Here is a 25,146-nt window from a genome sequence, read left to right on the forward strand (position 1 = left end):
TTGGTATGCAATGACTTTAAGAAGTTAAAAGTGAACTTCTAACAAAGTTAAATTATACCACAACCTCAAGTCAACAACCGTCACTTGAAACTTTGAGAACTTTTTTCTTGTTGTCTGGAAATACAGTATTATTTCCAAAAACTTTGTACGGTGTGTATTTTATTTTATTTTTCTTCTGTTGACTGTATTGACGGAAAGAGGTCCACTAGCGTAATTCCAAAGGTCCTTCCTGTAACCTACACTATAAAAATCCTTTGCGACCGGAGCCTCTCTTAGATGAGACCTACATACTGCAACAATGGTAAACCCAAAAAAAATTGGGGGGGGTGGCTTGTTTTCCTTTTTAAAAATTGAGGGCTATACACTTTTAAATTTTAATTTAAATTTTAAAATGAATTCAATTCTGTGGTGATTCAGTCATTTAGAAAAAAGCTTCTTTTTGTTTACGCTCTTTGCTTTTAAATATATTTGGGTTGCAAATGCCTTCAGTTGTTGTATTTTTTAATCGACTAAAGATGTGCTTTTTGTTGTGTGGAGCACACTGAATTGCTTTGCTTATACTGTTTCAAATTTTTTTTAGACATCATACCTGTCTCTGGCTTTGCTGCTATGTGTCCTGCTGCCACAGTCAAACGGTTCTTGCTTTGTCTCGGTGCTCGAACCAGGTATTATTTATTTATCTATTTATTTATTTTCACGTGCCATTTGGTGAATGGAAACAATTGAGCATGTCTAGTTTGGCAAACGTTGCTTGTACCCACGTACTGCAGGTGCAACCCGTTGCCTGGATGAAGTCGATAATAAATGGCACCCGGTTGGCACTTCTTGGAGAAACAGTGATTGCATGGATTGTTCCTGCAGCGGGTGTTGCACTGGGTAAGTTGAAGGGTCACACGTTTTTCGAGTGTTTTTATGTGTGGAGAGCATGATGTTGTTGAGCGCGTGTTGTATGTTGATTTGCAGGTTTGCCATTCCCAGACGGTTCCCTGATGACTGCGTATCTGTGTTCGACAAAGCGAAATGTGAATACAGCGTTCATAGGAGAGATGACCCATCTATTGAATGTCCAGTTTTTGGTTCAGTAGGGAAGTGACAAATAAGCAATATCCCACGCTAAAAAAAAATGCATTTTGTACTATTTGTCTTATGATGGGAAGGTCAAGGTTGAAGGTCATGAACAAATAAAAGCTGCATGCAGCCAGTTCCAGTCAGCCTGCTTTTATTGAATGCACAAAATCCACATTTTATTTGGTGAATCAATGAGGGCTGGTCTGATATGGAATTTTTTGGAGTCTGATTCCGATCATTTGGAGAGCAGAATTCCGAGAACTAGTTCACTGGATGATAATACACATGCTATTTCATGACTTTTTTAGTGGCACCAATTTCAAGTTTTTTTTTAACCTAGTGCTTAGTTGATTCGCAATTCCACTGTCCGCCACTAGATGCTGGTATTTTTGTGGAAGAGCATTTATTTACTCTATCAGGGGTGTCAAAGTCATTTTTTTTCGCGGGCCGCATTGTAGTCATAGCTTCTTTTGGAGGGCCATTATGACTGTCAACCCAAATAAATTTATGAGCACCTCATATTATATACAGTAAAAGCTACAAAACAAACTGACAAATAACTCGTTTTCAAATCAAACTGGTCAAATATTTAGAAAAAAGATATTATTAAAAGTGAAGACAATTTGCAATTCTAGTAATAACACGCGAATCTGATGCACAATTTGTCTTCGCGGGCCACATAAAATGATGTGGCGGGCCGTATCTGGCCCCCGGGCCTTGAGTTTGACACCTGTGCTCTACATCATGCCATATGTTGTTAGCAGAAGTAGGTGAGTGTTATTTGAATTTTTAAAAAATGAATCTTTGCAGAAATACATTATAATTCATTTTTGGCATGATACCTGATGATCACTCAGTAGTTGTAAATCACATGACTAGACTCGATATGGTAATGTTTAACTACATGAGTGGTGTAATGACAATTCATTTTTTTTGCCAAGGAACTTTGATTCCGCTTTTTAAAGTCCAGAAGTATGTATGTTTTGGCCAAATCCGTGACTCAGTCGATGTTGACATAAAGAAGTGGTGAGCAGAAACACCCCCAATTTGGCCTTATAAAATCTTCAGCTGTCCTTCACGTTGGTACTCGAGCCTCAGTTCGACATCTATTGCCACAGTGGTAAGTTTAACTTGTGTGTTTTTAAAATGAGTTGATTTATTGTTTTGAACCCATTTAATGAACCTTAAACTCTATTGTGAATGCAACGATTAAAAAAAATCTTGTTTTCTTCAGAGAACATATCTGTGTCTGGCTTTTCTGCTGTGTGCGCTGCTGCCACTGGCAAATGGCACGTGCGTTTCACTTCAAGTGGAAGAGGGTAAAGAGAATACTGTCAAGTCATGTTTAGCATTTTCCGATGTCTTGTGAGCGTGAAAAAAACATGCTGGAATTTTTTCTATCCATGCAGGTGTAACACAGTGCCTGGATTGGCTTGACGGCCAGTGGCACCCGGTAGGTTCGTCTTGGAGAAACAGTCTGTGCATGGAATGTACCTGCGAAGTTTGTTGCCCTGCGTAAGTTGAAGGATGGCTTTTATTTTCCTCCAAATGTTTTTATCTCTGTAAAAAGCAAAGTTGTTTATTTTGTGTGGACTGCTTCTTTGCAGGGAATTCTGTGACCCGTCGTTCTCGGAGCAGGATCATTTGAAGAAAACAAACTAACAGGCTCGGTAAACTCGAGTGTTTTTATGTGTGCAGAGCTTGATGTTGTTGAGCGCGTGTTGTATGTTGATTTGCAGGTTTACCGTTCCCAGAGAGTTCCCTGATGACTGCGTATCTGTGTTCGACAAAGCGACATGTAGTAAATACAGCGTTCATAGGAGAGATGACCCATCTATTGAATGATAAACGATAAAAAAAAAATGGCTCATACATGTAATACAATCATTTTGCATGGAAGAAGCAGATGTGATGTATTTTCGCAAGGTCATGGAAATGAATAAAAATGCAGCAGATTTTGTGGCTTTGTATATTTTGCCTAATTTGGAATTGCGGTTTGTAGTCCCTGGACCTTTTGTGACAAACCTTGTACCTGTATTCACAGAAGTCTTGTGCAGAATTAACTTTGTGCAAAAGAGACCACCCATATGGTGGTCTTCAGGTAACCTTGCTTATTTTTTGTTTGTTTGCTCCGAACCCAGTGTCATTGACTGGAAGTTTAGGGAAAAAAACAAAATCCAAGGTTAATGCCCCCCCCAAATATAAACACACTACTTAGTGTAAGAGCTGGTGCTGGGTTAATGTGTAATAAGTAGCGGTGTAACGATTCATCGATACACATCGATTAATCGATATAATGCTCTACGATTTATTGGCATCGATGCTAAACGTAAACATCGATTTATATCGCCGTGTTTGACCTCGGACATTAGACGCGACTTTATTTTGAAATCCAGTTCATTGTTGCTTGCTTCCTCTTTCCGGGAGCAGTACGCGGCGTGTTGTGTTGTGAGCAGAGCAGAGCAGGCACGTGAAAGGGGAGCCGACAACTACGCGGCTCCTGGGCGGGCTGGTGCTATGGCTAGTGTCTGTCCAAGAAGACGAGGAAATTCGCTCCCCTTTGGGCTTCAAGTCATTCGTTTGGAAGCACTTTGGATTCCAAAGAAAAGATGGCTCAACGGACAATTAAAATTATTGTAAATAAATAGTTCAGTAATGCACTTTAAAGTTAATGGTATTACAAAAAAAGAAAGAATTTTCATTTTTCTTTACTTATATGAGAAAAAATATAGGAATTTGATCAAGTTCAGTGTTAAAATAAGCACTTTGTATACTACAATACTCTTGTAATTTCCTAAATAAAGAGTTTGCAGTACCTTGTTGATTTTGCGTACGAATTGTTATAAATCAGGATATTGTTCTATATTTTTTATTTAAAAAAATAATAATAATAAAAATATCGATCGTGGTACACTATATCGTGATGTATCGTGAATGAATCACAGCAGGCTTTAAGATATCGGCAAATTTCGTATCGAGAGTCTTTGTATCGATATGATATCGTATCGTGTCAAAACCCGCGATTTACACCCCTAGTAATTAGAGATATTTTGACTTGATCTGTATCTAGTCTATTAAAATCCACTAGGTGTCAGTATTGCTCTGTGTAAAATGTACGTTGAAAGATGATGACTTTAATTATGCAGAATGTTATAACGTGATGTTGAGATTTTCTTTTCCTCTCTGGTGTGACAGCAATATTATCTAGTTCTGACAAAGATCGTCCGTATTAAAAATTCATTTATTTTGATTTGATCAACAAAACACTCCACAATGACAAAATGAAGTTATGCGTTTTCATTTCACGTGAATACAAGCGCATAAATGAACCTAATTGGAATGATCGTGTCCAGTCGGTGTTGTAATCACGCATGCGCAATAGCTATTATGGTAACACTTTTTTTTTTTTTTTTCCATTTCTTTTCTTACTCCAAGTGTGGAACGCCCTCCTGCTTACTGCTCGTGCTTCAAGTTGTGTGAATACAAATTGCCTAGCATGCTTTGTCGTTTACCGCAAAGCTAGATTTCGAACAATCGCCCCTTTATTTCCCCTGCTTTACGCGTTCATTTTCACCGCGAATGGGGTGTTGTTGCTGGGAGACCATCCTGACTCGCCTCCCCTGTTAGCACCATTAGCTGGCGGCTACGATGTGCTGCAGGCGGCGGAGACTTTTCTACGCAGCGGCCCACTGGAAAGCAAGGCGGGTTCTCGGTTGATTATTAACCCCGGTTGGACCGAAGGGTGACTTGGATCTCTACATTGAAGGTAAAACGGGCGAACATTAAAAAAAAAAAAAAAAGAGAATACACGCCAACAAGCCAGCGTTGTAGTTAGCATTAGCATATGATGCACGCTTGCTTTTCCCAAGAAGGCTGCTGGCTAATTGCTGTATCGTCCCTCTAAAATCCACATCCATGTTTCAGAATTCACGTAACCACAAATGACTCCAAGTATATTTGAATGAATTCGGTAGCAATGACAGTCTGCTGGTCCACGCTAGCGTTGGGCCGTTCATGGCTGGCTTGGCTTTACGCTACAGGTAATGCAACTTGGGAAGACATTTGCGGGAGGGACGATCCGAATATGTCCTCAATTAGAAACAGTGTGCCTCAAGAAACGCTGCACTGCATCACAGCGTTTTCTGTCCTATACTATTTACAAGTAGATTCGTAAACTTGAAACTTTGCAGCAATGTTTCATTTTCCCGAAAGTATACTGCCCTCATCTAAAAAAAAAAAAAAGCTCTCGGATCAGCATCATGACCAATTATTAACTTATAGTAACCCTGAGGGTTTATTAAATAACACTGTAACATTATTCACGGTTAGATCATTGAAACTGCACTGACAAGTAAAACACATTATGATTATGTTTCAAATAACCAGTATGTTTGTTGTCCTCCCAAAAGATGGCTGCTGATTTGTGTACGGGGGACGGTACCAGGAGGAAAGTGGACTTGACTGGGTCTGCAGAAGGCTCCATGGATGTCATCCCCATGGAAATGTATGACTCTGCCAGAGCCAAAATAGCGGCCAACCTGCGGTGGCTATTTGCTAAATCCTACGGCATCGGTGAGTCATTCATTTTCCAGCCATATAACAAAATGTAATTGGCATGTGGATTGTGTTGTCACTTTTATTTTTCACCAGTGACATGTCAGTCTGTCGTCATGGGTTGGTTAAAAGTTGTACTTTAATAGAACAAACACAGGCTGAGCTCATTTTCACTGCAGAATATGTTCTCGGGTGAAACATTGACATCAAGAGTCCAAGGTAAGAAGGAAGTATTTACGCACTTGAGCAAATGACAATTCCTTCTTAAACATACACTGCCTGGTTGGCAGTGCCATTTTCAGACTTGTGGAATTTCATCGAAATCGGGTTAAGGATTACATAACAGTTGGACTTTAATACGAGGTAATTAAATTGGAGGGGAAAAAATCTATCTTTGTGCAAATGGAGCTGCTCCACCATCCTGTTTGTCCCTTGAACACAAAACAGTTGCCGCCTCAACACAATTTTCTCTTCCAGCCTGCCTATTAGCTTATCGTCACCTACATTGCAGTAATAATGGAAAAGAGGCCTTTTGTGAGAATGACTTGGCATACTTTTCCTGAGCCGTTACTGACATAACACATTAACCAACTTGAGTGCTTGGCAGATTTTTTCAATCAACAACAGGGAGCAAAGTTGCAGGATTAACATCTCACTGTATCGACATTGTTCCACTCCAAGAATACTTTCAATTCTTAATGGCACTCAGAGTTACACTGTAAGTGTACCAAGTCGGATTATAGAAGGCACCCTATAGATTATTTTTTTAATTTCCCTCTCGAAGGTAGGCGTCTGTTCCTCTCGCCATCAATTAGCGTCTCTTTTGAGTGTGCAAACTGCGGCCCGTGGCTAATGATGCAGACAGACGGTGATTGTGTTCAGATGGAGCACAAAAGCCTACGGGACCCCTTGGCGCTTTAGGAGCCTGGTCTCCTTTGGGAACCGAATGCACAAGGCTCCGTTTACTTTGACGCGGTGGCTCATGTGGCGTTTCTTAATGTCATTAGTTAGTAGTTACCATGACATGCCGGTCGTTTTCTTGACACAGCTGAGCGGCATCTCGTTCAGCAAAAAACGCAGAATTTAGTGGCGACGACGATGCTGGAGGTCGTGCCAGTATGTCGGCGGTGTTTGTGTACTCGTGTTGTGTGGCCGCACAGCTGCTCCCAAGCCTGAGTGGCGGACAGCCCGACATGGTGTCAAGCGCGGCGTGCACCTGTCGCACTCAAAGCCTTCCGCCCTGCTTGTGCTATTTAATACGGTTGGCTAACGCTAATGTAGCTGAGATCACACTCCGCCCGCCCCATCCCACTTAGCGGCCGCAGCCCAGCGTCGTCCTAGTGGGATTAGAATGGGGAGAGTACACGTTTTCTTTGTCTGTGGAATCAAACCAAAGTGTTTGGTGGATAGGGAACAAATCTTCCAAAAAGCTCCTGACTGTTAATTGACATTAAAAAAAAAAATTGATTGCCGGGTTTCATTAGCCAAAGTGATGCTTCGATACAGCAGTCCGCATTTGTTTCATTGAAAAAGATGCACAGCTCTTTGGGTTCCTCGTTAGATTTTTAGCTGGATGGTAAATCGGCATTTCGTTTAGTTGAATGCGAGCCGGCTGACAGCCGCTTTCCCCGTCGGAACGGAACACCTCGCACACACTCCGCTCTTGTCGTTCTGCTGACACACACACACACACACACACACACACACACACTTGGTGTGAAAGCAGATTTGGTGGAACAAGTTAATTTCTCCCTCCACTGTTCTATTGCAAAACAGGATTTTATAAAGGCTTTTCCCCAAATCTATTTTGAGCTTCCCTGTTTAATTGAACCGTTTGGTTTTGGCATCGCCAAGTCCAGTGCTTTGTTCCAGCTCCTTATAAGGTTGCCATGTCTGGATTTTGTGTGACTTCACATCCACAGAATGGATTCTCGTGTCAAGGATTTTTTTTTTTTAAATTTCTGGAGCTCTATGTTTCAACTTTCCCTAGCAAATGTTTGCGCCGAGTAACTTTTGTCTGCTAATTCTAGATCATATACCAGAGGATTTGCGGGATCCCTTCTACACGGACCAGTACGACCAGGAACACATCAAGCCCCCCGTCATCCGCTTGCTGCTGTCCTGCGAGCTTTACTGTCGCGTCTGCGCCCTCATCCTCAAGACGGAGCAGGCCGCGTCCCTCCAGTCGCACCGCTCCGTCATCCAGTCTCTGGAAAGGAAGGGCATTTATGTCGTGGAGAGCGATGACGCGGCAGTTTCGGAGGAGGACCTGGCTGGTTTGCCCATTAAAATGGTGAGTGGGGACAAAGTGCTCGTGTGAAGGAGGGACATTTCCAGTGCTGTCTTATGTACCTTAACTCGAAAGTAGTTTGTGTGTCGGAACAAGATCAAGTTAGTCTGCGGTGGTTCCACGTTGACCGCCAGCTTTCAGTGCTCTTCCTTCCCGTTTGTTACCATGGAAACCGATGTTGGTCTGCTTTTCCTGCTCGCGGCATGATGTAACACTCCGCACGGCCAGACACAAAGCCCAGCGAGGGGATGGAAAATCAGCGCTCCCACTTTGCTGACTCCACCAAGCATTTTAATAGGAACCGAGCTGAGCTGAGCTGAGCTTCTCCCGCGTACAGTCCCTTCTGTCAGCTCTTTTCGATACTTGTAAGCCTTCTGCAATTTCCGATGGGCTCCTCTCGTCTTCTTTCAGAGCGCCCACATCCCCATGATTGATGCCCTGATGATGGCCTACACGGTGGAGATGATCAGCATTGAGAAAGTCGTAGCTTCTGTGGAGCGCTTCTCCACCTTCCATCCCTCCAAGGAGCTTCCCTTTGACTTGGAGGATGCCATGGTCTTCTGGATCAATAAGGTAGAAACATGTCTGCGTAAGCACACGCGAGCGGGCTTGTTCCTGGATCCAAGCGGAGGTTCTAAACAGGTGTAGAATAAAGAATACACATCACCTGTTTGGACATCTGAGTATGAAAAAAACCAACAAAATCTGTCAGGGAACTGTACCATAGCTTCATTTATGAGCCACTTGTTAAATCAGATCGATGAAACTGTTTTTGTGATGTGTCATGAGCATAATGGGCAGATATCATCGGCTGTTCCAAAAAAATGCCCGGACAAAACAATCCCAACAATTTCCAATGTGTGCAGGTAAACACGAAAATGAGGGAAATTTGCGAAAAGGAGCACAAAGTCAAACACCACCTTCTGGAGTCTCCCAGTCACCAAAAGGTAAATGAGGTCTTCTGAATTGGGGAGGGGGGCTCGTTTTGTGGCTCCTCAACTTTGCTTGTGTGACCTCTGACCCTTTCCTGTGTTTCTCTGTTCAAATTGGATGCAGCCAGCACCATCCAGTCTTGTGTCTAATACCTCTGACCTATTAATATCTCTGCTCCTGTTCCCCATCTATACCTTCCTCTCCTTCTCTTATCCTTGCAAACTGGATAGTCTCCCTCCAAATGGTATTGGAAGCTTGTCCCTGTAAGTTGGAAGTCCCCCCCCCCCCTTCCCCATGCACGCATAGTTTTGTGTTGATGTGTGCGCACACCTCACCGAGGCTTGTTCAAGCTCACTCTATGCTGCTTTTTAGCCAAGGTGGTCCCGAGCTAATAAAACTTCCTTATTCTTCCCTTTAAAAAAAAATAAAATCAACATGTATTATACAAACCCTGTTGATGTTTGTCGTCTTGTATTTGCTTCAGTAAAGTCAGATGAAAGTCGTTGCTGGCACATCTCTTTTTCTTTGCAGTGCACCCTGGCCGCCACATTGACTTGCTCTCACTTTTCTGCTCACATTCTTTCTTTTTTTTTTCTCCCTGATCATAATTCCTCTACTCTGACACATCTATGCGATTGAAAAAGTGCCCGCTCCAAATCACCCAACTGCTTTGATTCCAATATTGAAGCAAAGCTAATGTCGGCGCTTTTGTCTTTCCACCCAGCATGTCAACGTGCGTATTTACAACGATAACCGGTCGGCTAGAAATTCCTCGTTTCTGCTCTTTGTATCCAAAAAGTGCAGTCTCGCTGCATGCTGAGCCAAACACATGCAAATTGGGTCACTCGTTTTCCATCAATAGACTCTTGATCTGCCCCCGTTCCGCCTCCTTTGACTGACCAAAGGCTTCCTTCCTTCCTTCCCTCTGGCTCTTTGTTATTGGCTGCTTTAACACCTCCATCCCACCATCAGCAAATTGCTTTCTTCGGGGTTCTCCCTAAACGGATGCATTTAACCGCATCGTGGTATTTCCGTTTCTATCGCTACACAACTTGTGCTCTACCTTGGTTGGATGTTTGAAAGGCATCAAAGATCCTTGAGTCAAACGTGCTTTGCCTGGGTCAGCTGTGCTTCCCAGCGCAACCGATATGCTCTGCGTCATATCTATTTGTCTCTGATTGGTTTTTGGCCGTCTTGTGTTCAGGTACGCTATCGTCGGGAGCACGCGTCTGGCCGCCATCTTCCCTTCTTCCCGCTGCTGGAAGATTTGATGAGAGATGTCTGTGACGGAGCTGCGTTGCTCACCGTTGTCCACTTCTACTGCTCGGACCTCATGAAGCTGGAAGGTATTTGGCGACATTAACAATTTGTGTCTTTTATTTTTTTTTAATTTTCCTCTTTTCCCGCCTGATCAGACATTTGCCTGAAGGAAGTTCCCTCCGTGGCCGATAGCCTGTACAACATCCAACTGCTCCGAGAGTTTGCCAATGAGTATCTGAGTAAAAGTTTCTATCTGACGACCGAAGACATCCTCTACTCGCCTCCTGTGCTCAAGGTAGAACGGCTCGGATTGAAAATGGCCGCCGTGGGTAATCACCGCTTCTCTACGCAGCACAACGTGATGGTTTTCATCGCTGAACTCTTCTGGTGGTTTGAGACTGTCAAGCCGGAATTTGTCCTGCCCAGGGATCTGCAAGAGTCGAAAGATGGTACGTGATTTTGGATAGGATCAATGATCATCAAAAGAAACCTTGACTTTGAACTTTACTAATGAGCGTCAACAACTGACTTGTGTTCTTGTCCATTCCTGTAGCTCGAGCCGTTGCTCAGCCAAAGAGTTCTCGTCCGTCAGTGCCCATCTCCAACGCCACCAAGCGCAGCTTCCTGGCCAGTCCCGGCATGTCGGAAAACCAGGGCGGCCCTGAACTCGGTAGCAGGTAAACCGCATCAGGATTTGAGTCGGCTTGAATGAGCGCAGGCGGTGAGGTTCCCATGGCTGGTGAAGTTTGCGTACCGACCTCCCTGGATCAAGATTGTGCACTATGTGCTTTTTTCATGAGTCTGAAGTCATCTGATTTCTTTTTGTTTCGATTCAGCACTTTGGGCTCCTCATCCTTGATTATACTTTGTTCTTTGATTTTTTTTTTCTTTCAGTCGTGGGCCATCCTTTAGTCCTTCCCATCCACTCTTGCCTTTGCGCCAGAGGCAACAGAAGCCTCAAGGAGACGACGGTGCTGGTAAAAGCATCGCCTTACAGCAACTGCTGAGCTCCGTCCGGAATGCACTTTGTAACATTTCAAATCAATGTTATTTTCCTTTTAAGGTCTGAGGAACCGCTCCAACTCCTTGAGCCAGATGGATCGACAGGCCCGAGGTTCTGTTGCCGCTTGGCCCGACAAGAGGCAGCGGTAAAGAAAAAGAATTATCGAGTTTCTCAGTATCAGTTGTTTGGAATGGACATGTCTTTGTGATGGTGTTCATGAAAACTCTTCTTTTCCCTCCGCAGGCCAGTGTCCACGCTGAGCCCATTTGCGTGCCAATCGGCCGCGGACAGCGATGCGGATGTTGCTTCTGGCGACAGCGTCAGCCTCGCCCGCTCCATAAGTAAAGACAGCCTCGCGTCCAACGTCCTCAACGTCACGCCCAAACACCAGGCCACGCTAGCCCAGATGCGCAGGGTCAACGGTCACGGCCTCTTGGGGAAAGTCAACCTGGATTACGAAGAAGAATCTCTGGCGGTGGCCAGGACCGAGGTTGCGGCCGTCTCCAGACAACCTGAAGGAAGCCAAGCGTCGGCCGCAGTGGAACCGGAGTCAAAGTCCAAACCTGCCGCCGATGGGTTTTACCTCGAACCGCTGATGCCTGCTGCGCTGAAACCGGCCAAAGAGAAGTCTGTATGCCTGAACAAGGAGGAGGAGAGTGGAGAGGTGCCCCGGTCCTCGGGAAGGGGCTTTTCACGCAGGGGAGATGGATCTTCTCCCGCAGTACACAAGAAAGCCGCCCTCAGCCTCAACAAAACGTTTAACGCCTCGGCCGACGAGCCCGACTTCTCGGACGAGCCTCATCAGGCTCAGGCGGGTTTCAGACACATCGCCACCAGCGGTGCGGACCCCTCGACGAAAGAGCCCGGTGCAGGGTTCTACCTGCATTCGGATTCCGATGAGCCCAAGCCTTGCCCCCCGAGCCTCGACGCCGACCTCCAAGACCTGGACGAAGAGGATGAGGATTTGGATGAGGCTGTTACGGCCAAAGAGCTCGCTTGGCCGAGGAAAAGCTTTAATGGGGACGATGAAGAAGAATCCGCCAAACTCCAGGAGGACATGAATGTCAAGGAGCACGAGGACAAAGACATGAATGGCTGCAGCGGTCGCTCCAGCCCCTGCCTTAGCGTTTACTCGCAGGCCAGCAGCGTGGCCAGCGGAAGCGTGCGCATGACCTCTTTCGCCGAGCGTAAAGCCCAACAGCAGCGCTTCGGCAGCAACCACGACCTCCGCTCCAGTGCCTCCAGCTCGCAAAGGACCACGCCGGACGGCTCCGAGTGCAGCGGGCCCCTGCCGTCTTCTTGGAGATTCAAAAGAGACCAGAGTCCCTCGTCACCCCTGGGAGGTTGCAATCGCGACGGCGGCGGCGGCGCCACCGTCCTGGCGTCGGAAATGATCCAGCTCCGCATGCAGCTGGAGGAGAAGCGCCGCGCCATCGAGCATCAAAAGAAGAAGATGGAAGTTCTGTCAGCCCGCCAGAGGCAGAAGCTGGGCAAGGCTGCGTTCCTGCATATAGTGAAGAAGGGCGGCGGTGGCAAGGGCGCCACGTTGCCCAATCCGCTCAAAGCCGACCCCTCCAAAGACGAGCCGGTTGCCGTGAAAGTGACGTCGGCGGCGAAAGACGATATGTGCGTTGATGCCCTGCGAGGGGACAAAGAGCCCGGCAGCCCCTCGGGTGCCTTAGGAGCAGACAAGAAGGGAAACAATGGCAGCTTTTACCAAGAAGAAGAGTTGGACCTCAACGAGTGCAACCGCTCCATTGAGCTGCTGCACGAAGCCATCGGCAGCATCCAGCAGCAGATGATGCAACTGTCGCTTCAGCAGGAAATGATGATGAAGCAGAATGTACTGTCCCCGCCAGGTGCTCCTCCTCAGCCGCCGCCCGCCGCCACCGACAAAAACAGCGACGCGAGAGCCGGAGACGCTTTACACTTTGTGGAACACCTCGCCGGCGCCGCCCCCACGAGGAAACCCCCCAAGCTGAGCTCAGGCCGGAGCTCCAGATCCAAGCCGACGGAGCTGAAGGTCAGCAAAGAGCAAAGCCGGCACGCCGCCAAGACCTTCTCCCACGGCGGGCCAGAGACACACACGCACCCGAGGCAATCGGCCGGGGGCAGGTCCCCCAGGAACGAGCATCCCGAGCCGCACAGCCCCAGGAACCCTCCGGCGGGAGAGCCCACCCACAAAACCACCTCCAGCCACGCTCGGAGCGCCGCGTTCAAGCTTCACGACGATGCCAACGTGCGACTGCCCACCAGAGTGGACCTGAATGCTTTGTCTCCTCCCGAAGTGTCCTTCGACAACTGCATGTCCAGCACCTTGAGAGACGCGCAACTCAACTCCTCGGACAGCTCGGGCAAAGAGAACGTGACATCGGACGAAGCCCAGCGCGCCAAAGGTCACCTGATCGAGGTGGATATGTCAGGGCTGAAGGACCTCGAGGGGGAAGAGGCGGCTGACGGAACAACTGACGATGGGGATGGAGAGCAGAAGTCTGTTATGGGCTTCTTCTTCAAGGTATTTGCCTGCCTGAGTGAATGCAAAAAGTGAAACGTCTGGATTAAACAAAAATATGAGTAGAGAACGACCAAAAGTGTTTGAAGTGAACACATTTTTTTTTCTTCATTTTATTCACTGCAGTTCATGCAGTGCATCTGTGATTTAATGGCCTCATTCTGTTGCAACGTTCCAGGATGAGCAGAAAGCAGAGGACGAGCTCGCCAAGAAGCGAGCGGCGTTCTTGCTGAAGCAGCAAAAGAAAGCGGAGGAGGCCCGTCTCCGCAAGCAGCAGCTGGAAGCCGAGTCGGAGCTGAAGCGCGACGAGGCCAGGTAAAATTCCTCGGCATCGCTATCGGCCTCGGCCCAACTAACGGCCGCCCGCCCGCCCATATGTGCTTAATCAACACCAGGCGGAAGGCTGAGGAGGATCGCCTGCGGAAGGAGGACGAGAAGACGCGACGGGAGCTGATCAAGCAGGAATACCTGCGGAGGAAGCAGCAGGAGATCATTGAGGAGCAAGGTCTGGTCAAGCCCAAGACTCCCAAACCCAAACAGAAACACAGACCCAAGACCATTCTCAGGGAGGAGTCGTCCAGCGACAACGTCTCCAAGTGCTCTTCTTCCACACGTGAGACCGGCTCATGTTTCACCACATTCTCTTTGTCGTCCTCTTGGCGGTTCACCAAACGCCACACTGACCTCTGGCGGCGTGTCTTGTGTATTACATCATTATTTATTTATCGATCACATTGTACCTTATTAGGCATGCCATCCAAACTGACTTAACTGGATTCTTTCCATCTGAGCTCGGAACCGAATTGTTTCCACCGCCTCTTTCTTTTTCTTTACAAGAAGACTTTTTAAACAGGCTTATATCTGAGTGTCAACATTTAAGTTGAATCCTTTTAGACAAGCATGCGAAAAGTACTCGTCTTTATCTCATTTCTATTCATTTGGGGTCACATGGTCAAAGTCAGCCCCAAAGCTGAAATGTGTGTTTTCTCTCACAGCCGACAACCTGAGCACAGCCCAGTCCGGATCCAGTCTGTCGCTGGCCTCCGCTGCCACCAACGAGGCTGACAGCGTCAACTCCGGGGGTGCGGGCTCCCAACGGTAAGACGGCTGGCTCCACCTTAGTTACATTTCCGCCTCCGTTGGCGTCGTCACGCTACAGTCGTCGTATGTTTTAGCTGCGACTCCGTGGAGTCGTTCCCGGGAAGTCGCAACCACAGCCGGGCTGCCGAAAGGGACTGGGACAACGGCTCCACCGCGTCTTCCATCGCATCCTTGGCTGAGTACACCGGTGAGTCGATACTATTCTCTAGCCACTCTTTCTCATAGGTTGATCATTCTTCTCAAACGTCTTCGCTCAGGCCCGAAACTTTTCAAGGAGCCCAGCGCCAAATCCAACAAGCCAATCATTCACAACGCCATCTCGCACTGCTGTCTGGCCGGAAAAGTCAACGAGCCGCAGAAGAATCAGATACTTGAGGTCAGTTCACTTCTTTCTCGTTTTTATACGACTTAAAGTCAAGATGTATGCGCTGAATTTGATGTAACAAAAAATTGCAGAAAAAATGGTCAGCAAATACAATGTGTCAAATTGCCAAAGTATAGCGCCCACTACTGCTGAGGAGGACTTACACACGCAATGTCAGTGCCTGCTGTTGTGTTGCGTTCTTTCTAACCGAGCTCTCCCGCAGGAGCTGGAGAAGTGCGAGTCCAATCACATGATGATCCTATTCCGCGACGGCGGCTGCCAGTTCCGGGCGCTTTACTCCTACTTCCCGGACACGGAGGAGATCCACAAGCTTACGGGCACGGGGCCCAAGAGCATCAGTAAGAAGATGATCGACAAGCTGTACAAGTACAACTCGGACCGCAAGCAGTTCACCGTCATCCCCGCCAAGACCGTGTCGGTCAGCGTGGACGCTCTGACCATCCACAACCACCTGTGGCAGGCCAAGAGGAGCGCGGCGTCCAAGAAAAGCGGCAAATAGCAGCAGGAGATCCATTGAGCATCCCCACCCCCGTACCACACCCCAAATCATCTAGCGCCATCTTGCTTTGTTTCCCACATTCAATGCTTGCCGGCGTGCAAGGTTTTATTGAGAAGAGCCCGCAGGACAAGTTGCTTGCCGAACAAGACAGACATTTCCTGGGTTGGCTTCTCGTGTGATGCGTTCAGGCGCATGCGTGGCTTACACTACTCCATATTTATCAGCTTTGCCACCACACTGAAGAGAATTGAATTGGACAAGATCTTCCTGTCTCATGGAATTATGATGGTACTTCCCATCCCAGCAGAAAGTACTCAAAGCAAAACTGCTCGTTAGTTTTGTTAGCAGGATTTGTTTGGCCTTGAACACGTCGTGGCACTTCTTGTCAAGCGATCAAACCGCCTTTTAAAATGCGCGCTGGTGGTGTACGTGTGTATAGCAAAGGAAAGACATCAACAGCGGGAATTTTAATTACTTGTATTTATCCAAGCATCCCTTTTTTTTAGTAAGGGAAGTCTAATAAGGGAAATAACCGATCTTTGGTGCAGACATAATGCTTTTTTTTTTTTTAAGGAGGGGTTTATTTTGGTTGTGGGCTTCTTTTCCTCCAGGTGGCGTGCTGTCAAGTTTGAGCTGATGTGCGTGTTTTCATCACAACAGATCTCTGATGTGTAGAGCGTAGTTGTGTCGGCTCTCCACCGGGCCACACAGACAAAAAGGTGCACACACGCAGACACACACACACAAACACAATCATAGGAACGCATCACGCAATGTAAACCGCCGAGCGCCGCCATTAAAGAACATTCCTCCAAGGGTTGACGCACACCGCCACGTGGTCTCGTCTGTCTCTAAAAGTGCTTCTTCACTCAACGGCAAACCATCACCAGCACTTTACTTTTGTATGAAACACTCGAGAGGCCAAGAGGTCTCGTACTACTGCAAGTGTTTGTCGTTAGCGTGTTATCAAAATGGATTGTATGGGCATGGGGTCACCGTTTGTGTTACACTGGTCTCCTTTTATTTTCATCCCGCTATTTGAGTTGTATCCTTTTTGCCATCTATTTATTTTGATACACTTAGCATGTTGAAATTGGATTAAAATCACATTTTTATTTTTATTCTCATGGCTTGTTTTGTCCATTTGCTTTTGTCACACACGCTTTGTAGCAAGGGTGTGGAGCCTACAGTGCGCCACATCAGTCTGAAAATAATTTAGTATTGGCTTCGGACGTGACTGAAAAGGTTCCCCATCCTTGCCTTTTTGGTTGTCTTCTCATAATCTTGTTGCAGAAGCAAAACTTCTCTCCCTCCCTCAACTGGTCAACGCAGCTTGACTGCCACCGCCTGTAACCTCCTTGCTCAGTCAGATGGGATCGGCTACAGCTCATCCATTATTCAAGTGAGTGCTACAAACAATGGGATGGGTGTAAAATGGATACACATTTTGTATTCATTCGTCACGTTAAAAGATGCAAATAAGATTTCAAATCTACTCCATTTTATTTACAACCGCAACTCTTAACCAAGTGTTGTCCAGATTGAACGGGTGAACAAACTCCACTCCACTGGACTATACTCCAGTCCTAGTTTTGCGGAAGACCTTACGCGCCATAACCCGGGTTGCCAGTTCCGTCACAAACCAGCCGCCATAGTCAACGAAGCCTCCAGGAGGACTGTGGCGCATGAGTCTGGCAACAGCCCACACAACAAAAAAGAAAGCAAGCTAACGCGTACTGCCTGTGTTCCTTTTGTAACGCATATTAGTTACGCCTAAATATGTACATGTTCGTATTAGTTGGGCACGCAAGAAGACTTTGAACGATTGCGACCATAAATGGATCGTTAGAGGCAAAGGTGAGCGACGTTAACCGCTTCTTTTAGCCTTTAGTTCGCTATGCTAACTTTAGCATGCTAGTGTAGCCCACCCACAAGTCACTCACGTCTTTATGGCCGTTTTTGACTGTTGAGTAGCCGCCTTACGATGCGCGTAACCTTAAAAGTGTCCGCTAAACCTCTCATTGGAATTGTGTCTTAATGCGGGTCGTGGATGGTCCTCAGACAAGAAGACAAAGCACCTGCAAAGCTTCTGAGGATGGAGTTTTAATGATTGTTGCTTCCAAACGTAAAATTGTTCCCCAGCGACTCTGCTCCTCTATTGTAGACAACCAATTGTATTACAGAAAGAAGAAGAATTCTATTTAAATATATTTGTGTGGCGTACTCTGATACACAGCTACTGTTTCAGTACTTTATTGCCTTATAATATTGAGGTATTTATGTATATTCAGACAACGTCAGCGCGTTCACAGATAACTGATGGTAAGTACGGTCATTATTGTAAAAATGATTTATCTTCCTTTCCCATGTTAATGTAATAAATAATGATAATTGGGCTTTGCTTTGTAAGTGAAGGATCCTTGGCTGTGTAAAATATTTGCAAAATTTCTCTTGATTTTCGACATTGGAAAGGTGCCTGGATTTTGGGGGAACTTTATACCACTTTGCAACCTTTCAGACAAAGAATCAATCATCGATTAATCAACAGCCCTAGGACCTGAGCATCCCGTTTTGTGATGCCAGGCTGCTTAAAATGCATTGATTAAGGCAGTGTTTGTCACCTCAAAACATCATGTGTGGGGAACCTAGCAAACCAAAGACTCCTCTCTAAAGTGCTTTCTGCGTTGTCACTCTCCTTTAGCTGTGCGTCAAGTCCAAGAGGTTGTGGAGGCCTTCCCAGGGTCCGTCTGGGCCCTGGAGGAAGATGCACCGGGGCGGGGATAAGGACTACCAGATCTCGGCGCGGAAAATGGGGACATCCTTGCTCTTTCAGCTGTCGGCGCACGATCGAGAGGTGGACTTGGTGTGCCTCGATCACAGCTACGCCAAACCGTGGAATGCTCACCCAGACGCTAGCAGCGCACGGCCCACAAGGACGCTGTTTGTCACCCCTCGGCGCCAGCCAGAAGTCTCACCGTGAGTTGTTTTTAACCGGTTAATGATTATTCACAAAGGCTGCGGAGAACCTCCACCGCGATTGATTTCTTCTTCTATTGCAGAGATTCAGAAGCCGTAATCGATGTTGAGACGGTCACACCCACACCGGTCCCTCTGTATGATAACCACAAAGCTCAGAGCGTGATGAAGGAGTGCGAGCGACACGTCTTGTTTGCTCGCACCGTTGCGGAAAGTCCCCCTCCTCCAGATGACTGGGAGGAACATATAAACAAGTAAGACAACCAACCGCTTAGGGGGAGTTTCTCTATTGCAATGTGTGTTTTTATGATCTTGTCATTGTTCTTTCAGGACTATGTGGTCCATCACTCAGACCAAATTGTTTAATAAAGTCTTAAAAGCGCTTCAGGCTGAAAGATTAGCCCGCTTGGCCAATGAAAATGTAAGTTGTGCTTGTTTAGTTTGTTTCTATGGTTTATGATCAGATTGAGCCGCAATGCATTTGAGACCTATGTTGAACAGACACTACATTAGGGACACTTGAAAGTTTTATGCAAACCCTGTGGATCTTTTCAGTATCCATTTGTTGTGGGTTTTCTTTTTTTCAATCATGGGTCAGTTTGACACATTTTCATATGCTACTCTCATCCCTCAAAAGGCATCCAATGAGCCAATCCTACGCAGGATAGCTGTGGACAAATGTGCCAGAAAGGTGCGGCACGCCTTGGCCAGTGTCAACTGGGAGACCAAGCTGACGCAGTGGTTGCACACCACTCTGATTGAATCGCTGAGTCTCACCTTGCTGGCTGCCTACTTGGATGTTTTGCAGACTCTCAAAAGCAAGGTTGCTTTGCGTCGAACGATGGATCACGCGGCTCTCCGCTACGGGCTTTGTTCCGACCGACGTGTCATTTTTGATTTTTCTCCGGGCAGCTGCCGTCGCTGATTGACAGAATGTTGCTTCCGGCGGCCAAGACGGGTTCTCCCAGCGCCGAGGCCCTATCGCTGCTGCTGAAGCGTCCGTGGGACCCGGCCGTTGGGGTTCTGTCGCAGAATAAACCGGTACAACTCAACGGCCATTAAAAATATTGTATAGTGCAATATGGCAAACAAAGTACACTGCTTGATTAATGTTTCAGAGCAAACTCCCCGGATCGCCCCTCATCCTACTGGCGCCGTCGAGCCCAAGCAATCCAGCCGTGCCGACATCACGACGAATGAGATTCTGGCAGTCGCAGCTCTCCTGTTTTGGCAAGGTGCCGAGTACATATCCGTTGTCTTTCCAAACGGTGCCGATAGCAGCTGTTTTCTGTCTTGCTAGGTCATCCCCATACACACGCATGTCAGCAGTGGCGCCAATATCGGCATCGCTCAGTGTCTGGAGCACATGATGGGAACTGTTCGAGCAAAGGTCATTGAGGTAGAGGGCGTTGTCTTTTTCCCTTTTATTATTATTATTATGTTTCTATTTGTGCTGAAGAAGAGTAGGAAAAGTAGTGTCATTTTCTGATGTCCATTGTGCCTTCCCCACTTTCAGGTTCGCAGGCACTTCCCTCACAAACCCATCATCTTGGTTGGTTGGAATGCTGGCGCTCTCATAGCTTGTCATGTAAGCGTTTGCAGATTTCCAAAGTTGGAGTGGCTTATTTATTTTTTTGGGGTTGTTTTAATGGCGACTTCTCGGCAGGTTTCGCTCATGGAGTACCTGACAGCTGTCATTTGTCTGGGCTTCCCCCTGCTTACAGTCAACGGTCCTAGAGGGGTGCGCATTGACGGAATCGATTCCCTTTTTTTTTTTTTCTTCTTCCCTGTTCATTGCTTATAGTCACTGACGTGTGTGACTCGCAGGATGTGGATGACCCACTGCTGGAGATGAAGACCCCCGTCTTGTTCGTGGTGGGTCAGAACGCTCTGCAGTCCACCGTCGAAGGGATGGAGGAATTTCGAGAGAAACTGAGGACTGATAACAGCATGGTGGTGGTGGGAGGGGCCGATGATAACGTCAGGTGAGTCGTGTCTGACATCATCACGTCTTCCAAATATGTTGACAGTGGCTTTTCTCTTGACAGGATCAGTTCTACAAAAATGAAATCAGAGGGATTGACGCAGACGATGGTCGACCGCTGCATTCAGGTCGGCCCTCCAAATCATTTTGTGCTTTCCGCGGCCACGCGAAGCCACATCGCCAATGGTTTTGTTGTCGTTTGACTGGTCGGCAGGATGAGATTGCCGACTTCCTGTCCGGTGTCCTCACACGGGCAGAGAGCCACGGCCACGGCTCGGGCGAAACGAGGGACCTCGACACCGAGAAGAAAAAGAGGACTCGGCGAGAGTTCGCTTTTGACATGGAGAGAGGACGGCCTTCCTCCCCCGCGCTTAGACTCCCTATCTCTCCGTCAGGTTCAGAGGTCAGTCGATGACAGTCACCCAAGCGCTGAGGATTTTCAGAAAGCTCATTGTGGAAGTTGTTTCGCTTGCGTTCTACAGGATCTGTCCAGCGTCTGCAGCAGTCCCACGTCAAGCCCCAAACCCAAGACCAGTCTGTCCCCAGCGCAGAAGTCCAGTCTGATCACAGCCACGCAGCTCCTCAAGACTCACATGCAACGCTCCGGCACAGTGCTGTCACACAAGCAGGCTCAAGGTGAGCGGAGAGAGCGCAGTGAGGAGGAGCATTCTCACACATCTGCTCTCACTTTAAATCAAGTTCCTCATATAAGCGTACAACGTAGGGTAGACATCTGGAAAGAAAAAAAAAAAGCACGACAGAGCTGCGGGAACAGGCTTTGTCGAAGCAACGAGCGACGGAAGACGCGATTTGTAGATGACTATTGTTCACGTCACAACATCTTGATGGGGCAAGATGGAACGTGACTGAAATACTCTTGTCTCCTTTTCTTCAACCTTCCTCTCTGGCTTCCTTCTCCCAATTCATTCACAGCTCAGTTTGCTGCTTTTATGAAACAAAACATGCTTGTGAGGAAAAACCTTCCTTCTGGTACTCCTCCTTGTATTTTTGGTAAGTGGCTAGCCCTCCTCCTTTCTCTGTCCTCTCTGTTTTTCTCCCCCCCACTTTTTCTCCTCGGCTTCTTCCGCTGCCCTCGTATGGGCCTCTTGTTTCCCACAAAGACAAGAACATGTCAGGGAAAATCAACTCATGACTAACTGATATTGCTAACTTCATTCAGATATTAAGTTACAATTATAATAGTGCACAGTGTATAATCGTTTCACGTTTTCGAATCATTATGTATAATATGTGTGATACTTAAAAAGGCCACTTGTGATTTTTCTACATCAGTGCTGCCTGCCTTCCCAACAACCTCACGAAGATAGATGGATGGATGGATGGATGGATGGATGGATGGATGGATGGATGGATGGATGGATGGATTTAAAAAAATGAATAAAAATCTCCATTCCTTTTGCAAATTTGGTTTGGTTCCATTTTGACTCCTCGGTGTACATTCTGGTGACTTCATTTTCATACGCATACAATGCTCGTTCTACAGTGACAAGTGATCAGATGGAGGCGTTGGACCGAGATGAACTGAGAGCTCGCGGCAAGAGGCGGCTAACCCCGAGCCCCACCCCGAACAAAGCCTCCAAGCGGGCCAAGATCAAGGTCACGCTTGTTTCCCAAAGCGAGTCGGCCGGGTCCACCCTCAGCGCAGCCGTACAGGAAGGTAGAAATGGACAAATCGCTGTTTCCCAACCTTTTTGGAGTCCAGGCTAGCTCGGTCGGCTCTAGAATTTCATGATTGGCTGTTGTCTTTGCGCAGTGAGCAGTTCTGCGAAGCCTCTAGCGGTGACAATGGGTCAGACTGTGGCCGGAGCAGTGGAGCTCTCTGGACTTCTCACCGGCCAGCGGTAAGCTAGTCTACCTGGCTCCATAAGAATCAATCGAGTTCTAAAGCCCTCCCGACACCCGTGCCCCGTTCCCACTTGGTCATACACGCACACAAAAAAGCTTGCCTGGTGCAAAGGGGCTGTTGCAAGCCGAGGGTTCTGACCACAGAGCACTTTGTGAGGTGGCTCTTGAGTGGACTGGTGGTTCTGTGTGTCACTACAGGTCCGCTAGTCTCTCAGAGGTGTCTGGTGCCCTGTCCCCAGGCTCCAGCCCCTTCAACAGCGTGCAGCCTTGCATGGTGTCAGGGTCGTCCGTACCAATCCAGGTGCAGGCTCCGGCAACTGCCCAAGGTATCTTTGCCTTTGTGCCCCACCAGTCCCCCTAACGCTTAATCGTGCCTCGTCACCGCCATTTTGGAGCGAGCGACATCAATCTCCGTGTGAGAGCAAATCTCATCGATCACCCCGTCGCTGTTTGTCACTTGTCCTGAATTTACCGCTTTGGACATGTGGTGCGTGCGTGCGTGCGTGCGTCCACCCAGTTGGAGGTTTCCTGCCGTATGGGTTGGGACGGGGCTACTTTTTCAAGATACATCAAGATCTTTGTGTGCGTGTGCATGTGTGTGTGTGCGTGCGTGTGTGTGCAGCATCTTCCGCCAGCAGTTTGCTGCAAGGCCTAAGTTTCAGTCTTCAGGAGATCGTCACCAAAGCACCTAGCTTGCCGTCTGCCGAAGCCTGCGCTGGAAGCACACGGGTATGAAAGCAAATGTACAAAGTACACAATATAAAAAAAAAAAATAATTATTATCAGCAGCAGTGTCTGCTTTTTCTCCAGGCATTCTGCGGCAAGCCGCAGGGTCAGGTCCTGAGCGCCGCCGTCACCAATAGCGGCACTCTGCTCCGTGCGGTGCCCGTGGCCAAAAGCAACGCCATCCACCAACTGCTCACGAATGGCGGACTGGCCAAGCTTGCCAGCGGTTTACCAGGCTTGGCCCACATCACCAACCAGACAGCCGGTATGTCTCGAAGTGTCAAAGGGCGACGGCCGCGCTGAGCGAGGATGCTTGTGTGAGAGGGGCAGCTCGGATGACCAGGACAGCATCCGGGGACAGATGAAGCAGTACAATACAATTTGTACTGCTGACACATTTCAAAAAGTCAGGCCCTTCACTTGGCGCTGTTTGTTTTGTATGAGAGAAAATCTTTGTGTATCAAGTTGGTCATCTATTTTTGGTGTGTGAAAGACTCGCTTGCTGTCATAGATGTATTGACATGACACATCCGCCATCCCTGTTGCAATAAAAACTGGTATCATACTGGCTCTTAAATGCTTCTGTTTTCCGCCCCCCCCCCCCCCCCCCCCCCCTCGTCGTCAGTTCCAACCACATTTTGCTGTCATTCTCATTTGGTTGTCACTTTGACTTGCATGGAACAGTAAGAGCACTCATGTCCTCCTCTGGCCACATGAGAATATCCCTTGCATTTCGTGCTGAGTGTTTTTTATTGTTTGTGTGTGTTGTCATTAGGGCAGAAAGCCCCCACATCCATAACGGTGATGCTTCGAGGAGCGCAGCCTGCAAGCCGAGCGGCTGAGCTGACGCCTGCTCACAACAGTAGCGACTCTCAGGTGAGTCTCCCTTTTGGAATTTGAGGTCGTGGAGATGACGAGACCCGGGCGGGCGGGCGGGCGAGCAAGCTACTCCCTTTCGGCTACCGCTTTCCGGCCCTGACTATGTGAGGGAAAGTTGCGATTTTTTTCCACTGGCGAGAAGAAAATGTGTGCCTTAGAAGATCCAGATAAGTGCTAATGTAGTGGCTCTTTTCCCATTGTTTCACCGCACTGCAATTATGAGGCGACGACATGATAAGTGAAATAATGGCTTCAGCTAAATCTTATCTGAGCTCGTCTAAATTGGATGTTGCAAGCTGTTCGTCAAAAGCTATTTGAATGATGCGGATATTAAAAAAAAACAAAAACTTTTTCAGTATGGATGGAGAACATTTGCTTCACCGTTTATTTCTAAATATAAATCCAACTTGAGTGGGGCTTTTCTGCTCATGCTGCACATGGACCATTTTGGAATGTAGGCACCTGAATACTACTTTTTAATTTGCTTTTAAAACAAAGAACATTTGAAAATGGCCACAGTATTGCTGCATTATATTTGATGATTTCAATTCATGTCTGCTGTTTTTTCTTTTTTCCTTCCCTTCCAGTGATCAAGTGGCCCCCAGAGCCAAATGGGAGCAAGATACTTGAGGGGCCCCTACCAGCGTTGCTCCATCGACAAATAACTTCACTTGAGCTTCTCGGAACATCATAACTATACAAGTGGACATGAATGGCAAATTAATTTTCATGTGAAAGCAGGAGCATATTTGCATCTCGTGATAAGACAGACATTTTCAAAGATATGTTTATGGAAGACTCTACCATACATTGACTGCTCATATTTAAAATCATATCTTATTTTTGCTGCTCAGTAGAAATCCTGATCTCCACCCCGGCCCCAATTTGTTATTCTCCATCGTCCATGTGTTGTGTTCTTCCCGTCAAGCTTGATGTAATGCTCAAGTGGCGTGTTTGCAGCAGCAGCAGCAGCGGCAGCGTAAATACAGCCAGCCAGCCAGCCAGCCAGCCAGCCAGCCAGCCAGCCCACTCATCTGAGCAGACATCCTGTCTTCAATTCCGCACGCAGATAAGGCTAGGAAGATTGTGTGCCTTCCTTCCTTCCTTCCT

At 47.3% G+C, this 25,146-nt stretch overlaps 2 protein-coding genes and 3 long non-coding RNA genes across 10 annotated transcripts; all 5 read left to right on the forward strand.

Moving 5' to 3' along the window:
* The first annotated feature begins 282 nt into the window (after nt 1-282).
* Nucleotides 283-1,211, forward strand: LOC119127042. The gene is made up of 4 exons (XR_005098744.1): nt 283-301; nt 581-665; nt 771-876; nt 964-1,211. It is a non-coding gene; the product is annotated as an uncharacterized LOC119127042 (long non-coding RNA).
* Nucleotides 1,212-1,803: 592 nt separating this feature from the next.
* On the forward strand, nt 1,804-2,581 carry LOC119127043. 2 transcript variants are annotated; one of them, XR_005098745.1, is made up of 3 exons: nt 1,804-1,838; nt 2,010-2,387; nt 2,478-2,581. It is a non-coding gene; the product is annotated as an uncharacterized LOC119127043 (long non-coding RNA). The 2 variants fall into 2 exon arrangements; XR_005098746.1 differs by having other exon boundaries at nt 2,090-2,387.
* Nucleotides 2,582-2,696: 115 nt separating this feature from the next.
* On the forward strand, nt 2,697-3,028 carry LOC119127044. The gene is made up of 2 exons (XR_005098747.1): nt 2,697-2,738; nt 2,808-3,028. It is a non-coding gene; the product is annotated as an uncharacterized LOC119127044 (long non-coding RNA).
* A 1,462-nt stretch (nt 3,029-4,490) lies between these two features.
* LOC119127012 (calmodulin-regulated spectrin-associated protein 1-B-like) lies at nt 4,491-16,732 on the forward strand. Of its 2 annotated transcripts, XM_037258672.1 has the most exons (19): nt 4,491-4,834; nt 5,477-5,640; nt 7,653-7,915; nt 8,324-8,485; nt 8,779-8,859; nt 9,076-9,108; nt 10,050-10,191; nt 10,261-10,400; nt 10,458-10,554; nt 10,659-10,782; nt 11,000-11,082; nt 11,169-11,253; nt 11,352-13,623; nt 13,799-13,935; nt 14,016-14,233; nt 14,616-14,718; nt 14,796-14,908; nt 14,979-15,097; nt 15,309-16,732. In XM_037258672.1, exons 2-19 carry the CDS (start codon nt 5,478-5,480, stop codon nt 15,603-15,605), a joined length of 4,632 nt encoding a protein of 1,543 aa, XP_037114567.1. In that variant the 5' UTR covers nt 4,491-4,834; nt 5,477; the 3' UTR covers nt 15,606-16,732. The 2 variants fall into 2 exon arrangements, with proteins under 2 accessions (XP_037114567.1, XP_037114568.1); XM_037258673.1 differs by lacking the exon at nt 9,076-9,108.
* Nucleotides 16,733-17,274: 542 nt separating this feature from the next.
* Nucleotides 17,275-24,807, forward strand: kansl3 (KAT8 regulatory NSL complex subunit 3). 4 transcript variants are annotated; one of them, XM_037258332.1, is made up of 23 exons: nt 17,275-17,462; nt 17,897-17,927; nt 18,307-18,581; nt 18,665-18,835; nt 18,912-19,002; nt 19,219-19,404; nt 19,494-19,622; nt 19,700-19,816; nt 19,882-19,980; nt 20,098-20,169; nt 20,248-20,322; nt 20,409-20,566; nt 20,630-20,693; nt 20,780-20,968; nt 21,048-21,201; nt 21,499-21,576; nt 22,070-22,243; nt 22,340-22,427; nt 22,630-22,757; nt 23,054-23,160; nt 23,242-23,422; nt 23,933-24,033; nt 24,624-24,807. In XM_037258332.1, the coding sequence occupies exons 2-23, from the start codon at nt 17,925-17,927 to the stop codon at nt 24,624-24,626; spliced, it is 2,643 nt and encodes an 880-aa protein (XP_037114227.1). In that variant the 5' UTR covers nt 17,275-17,462; nt 17,897-17,924; the 3' UTR covers nt 24,627-24,807. The 4 variants fall into 4 exon arrangements, with proteins under 4 accessions (XP_037114227.1, XP_037114228.1, XP_037114230.1 ...); XM_037258333.1 differs by lacking the exon at nt 17,897-17,927; XM_037258335.1 differs by lacking the exon at nt 21,499-21,576 and having other exon boundaries at nt 17,276-17,462.
* Nucleotides 24,808-25,146: the final 339 nt, after the last annotated feature.

The sequence above is a fragment of the Syngnathus acus genome, chromosome 9, assembly GCF_901709675.1.
Source record: "Syngnathus acus chromosome 9, fSynAcu1.2, whole genome shotgun sequence".
Taxonomy (NCBI): Eukaryota; Metazoa; Chordata; class Actinopteri; order Syngnathiformes; family Syngnathidae; genus Syngnathus; species Syngnathus acus.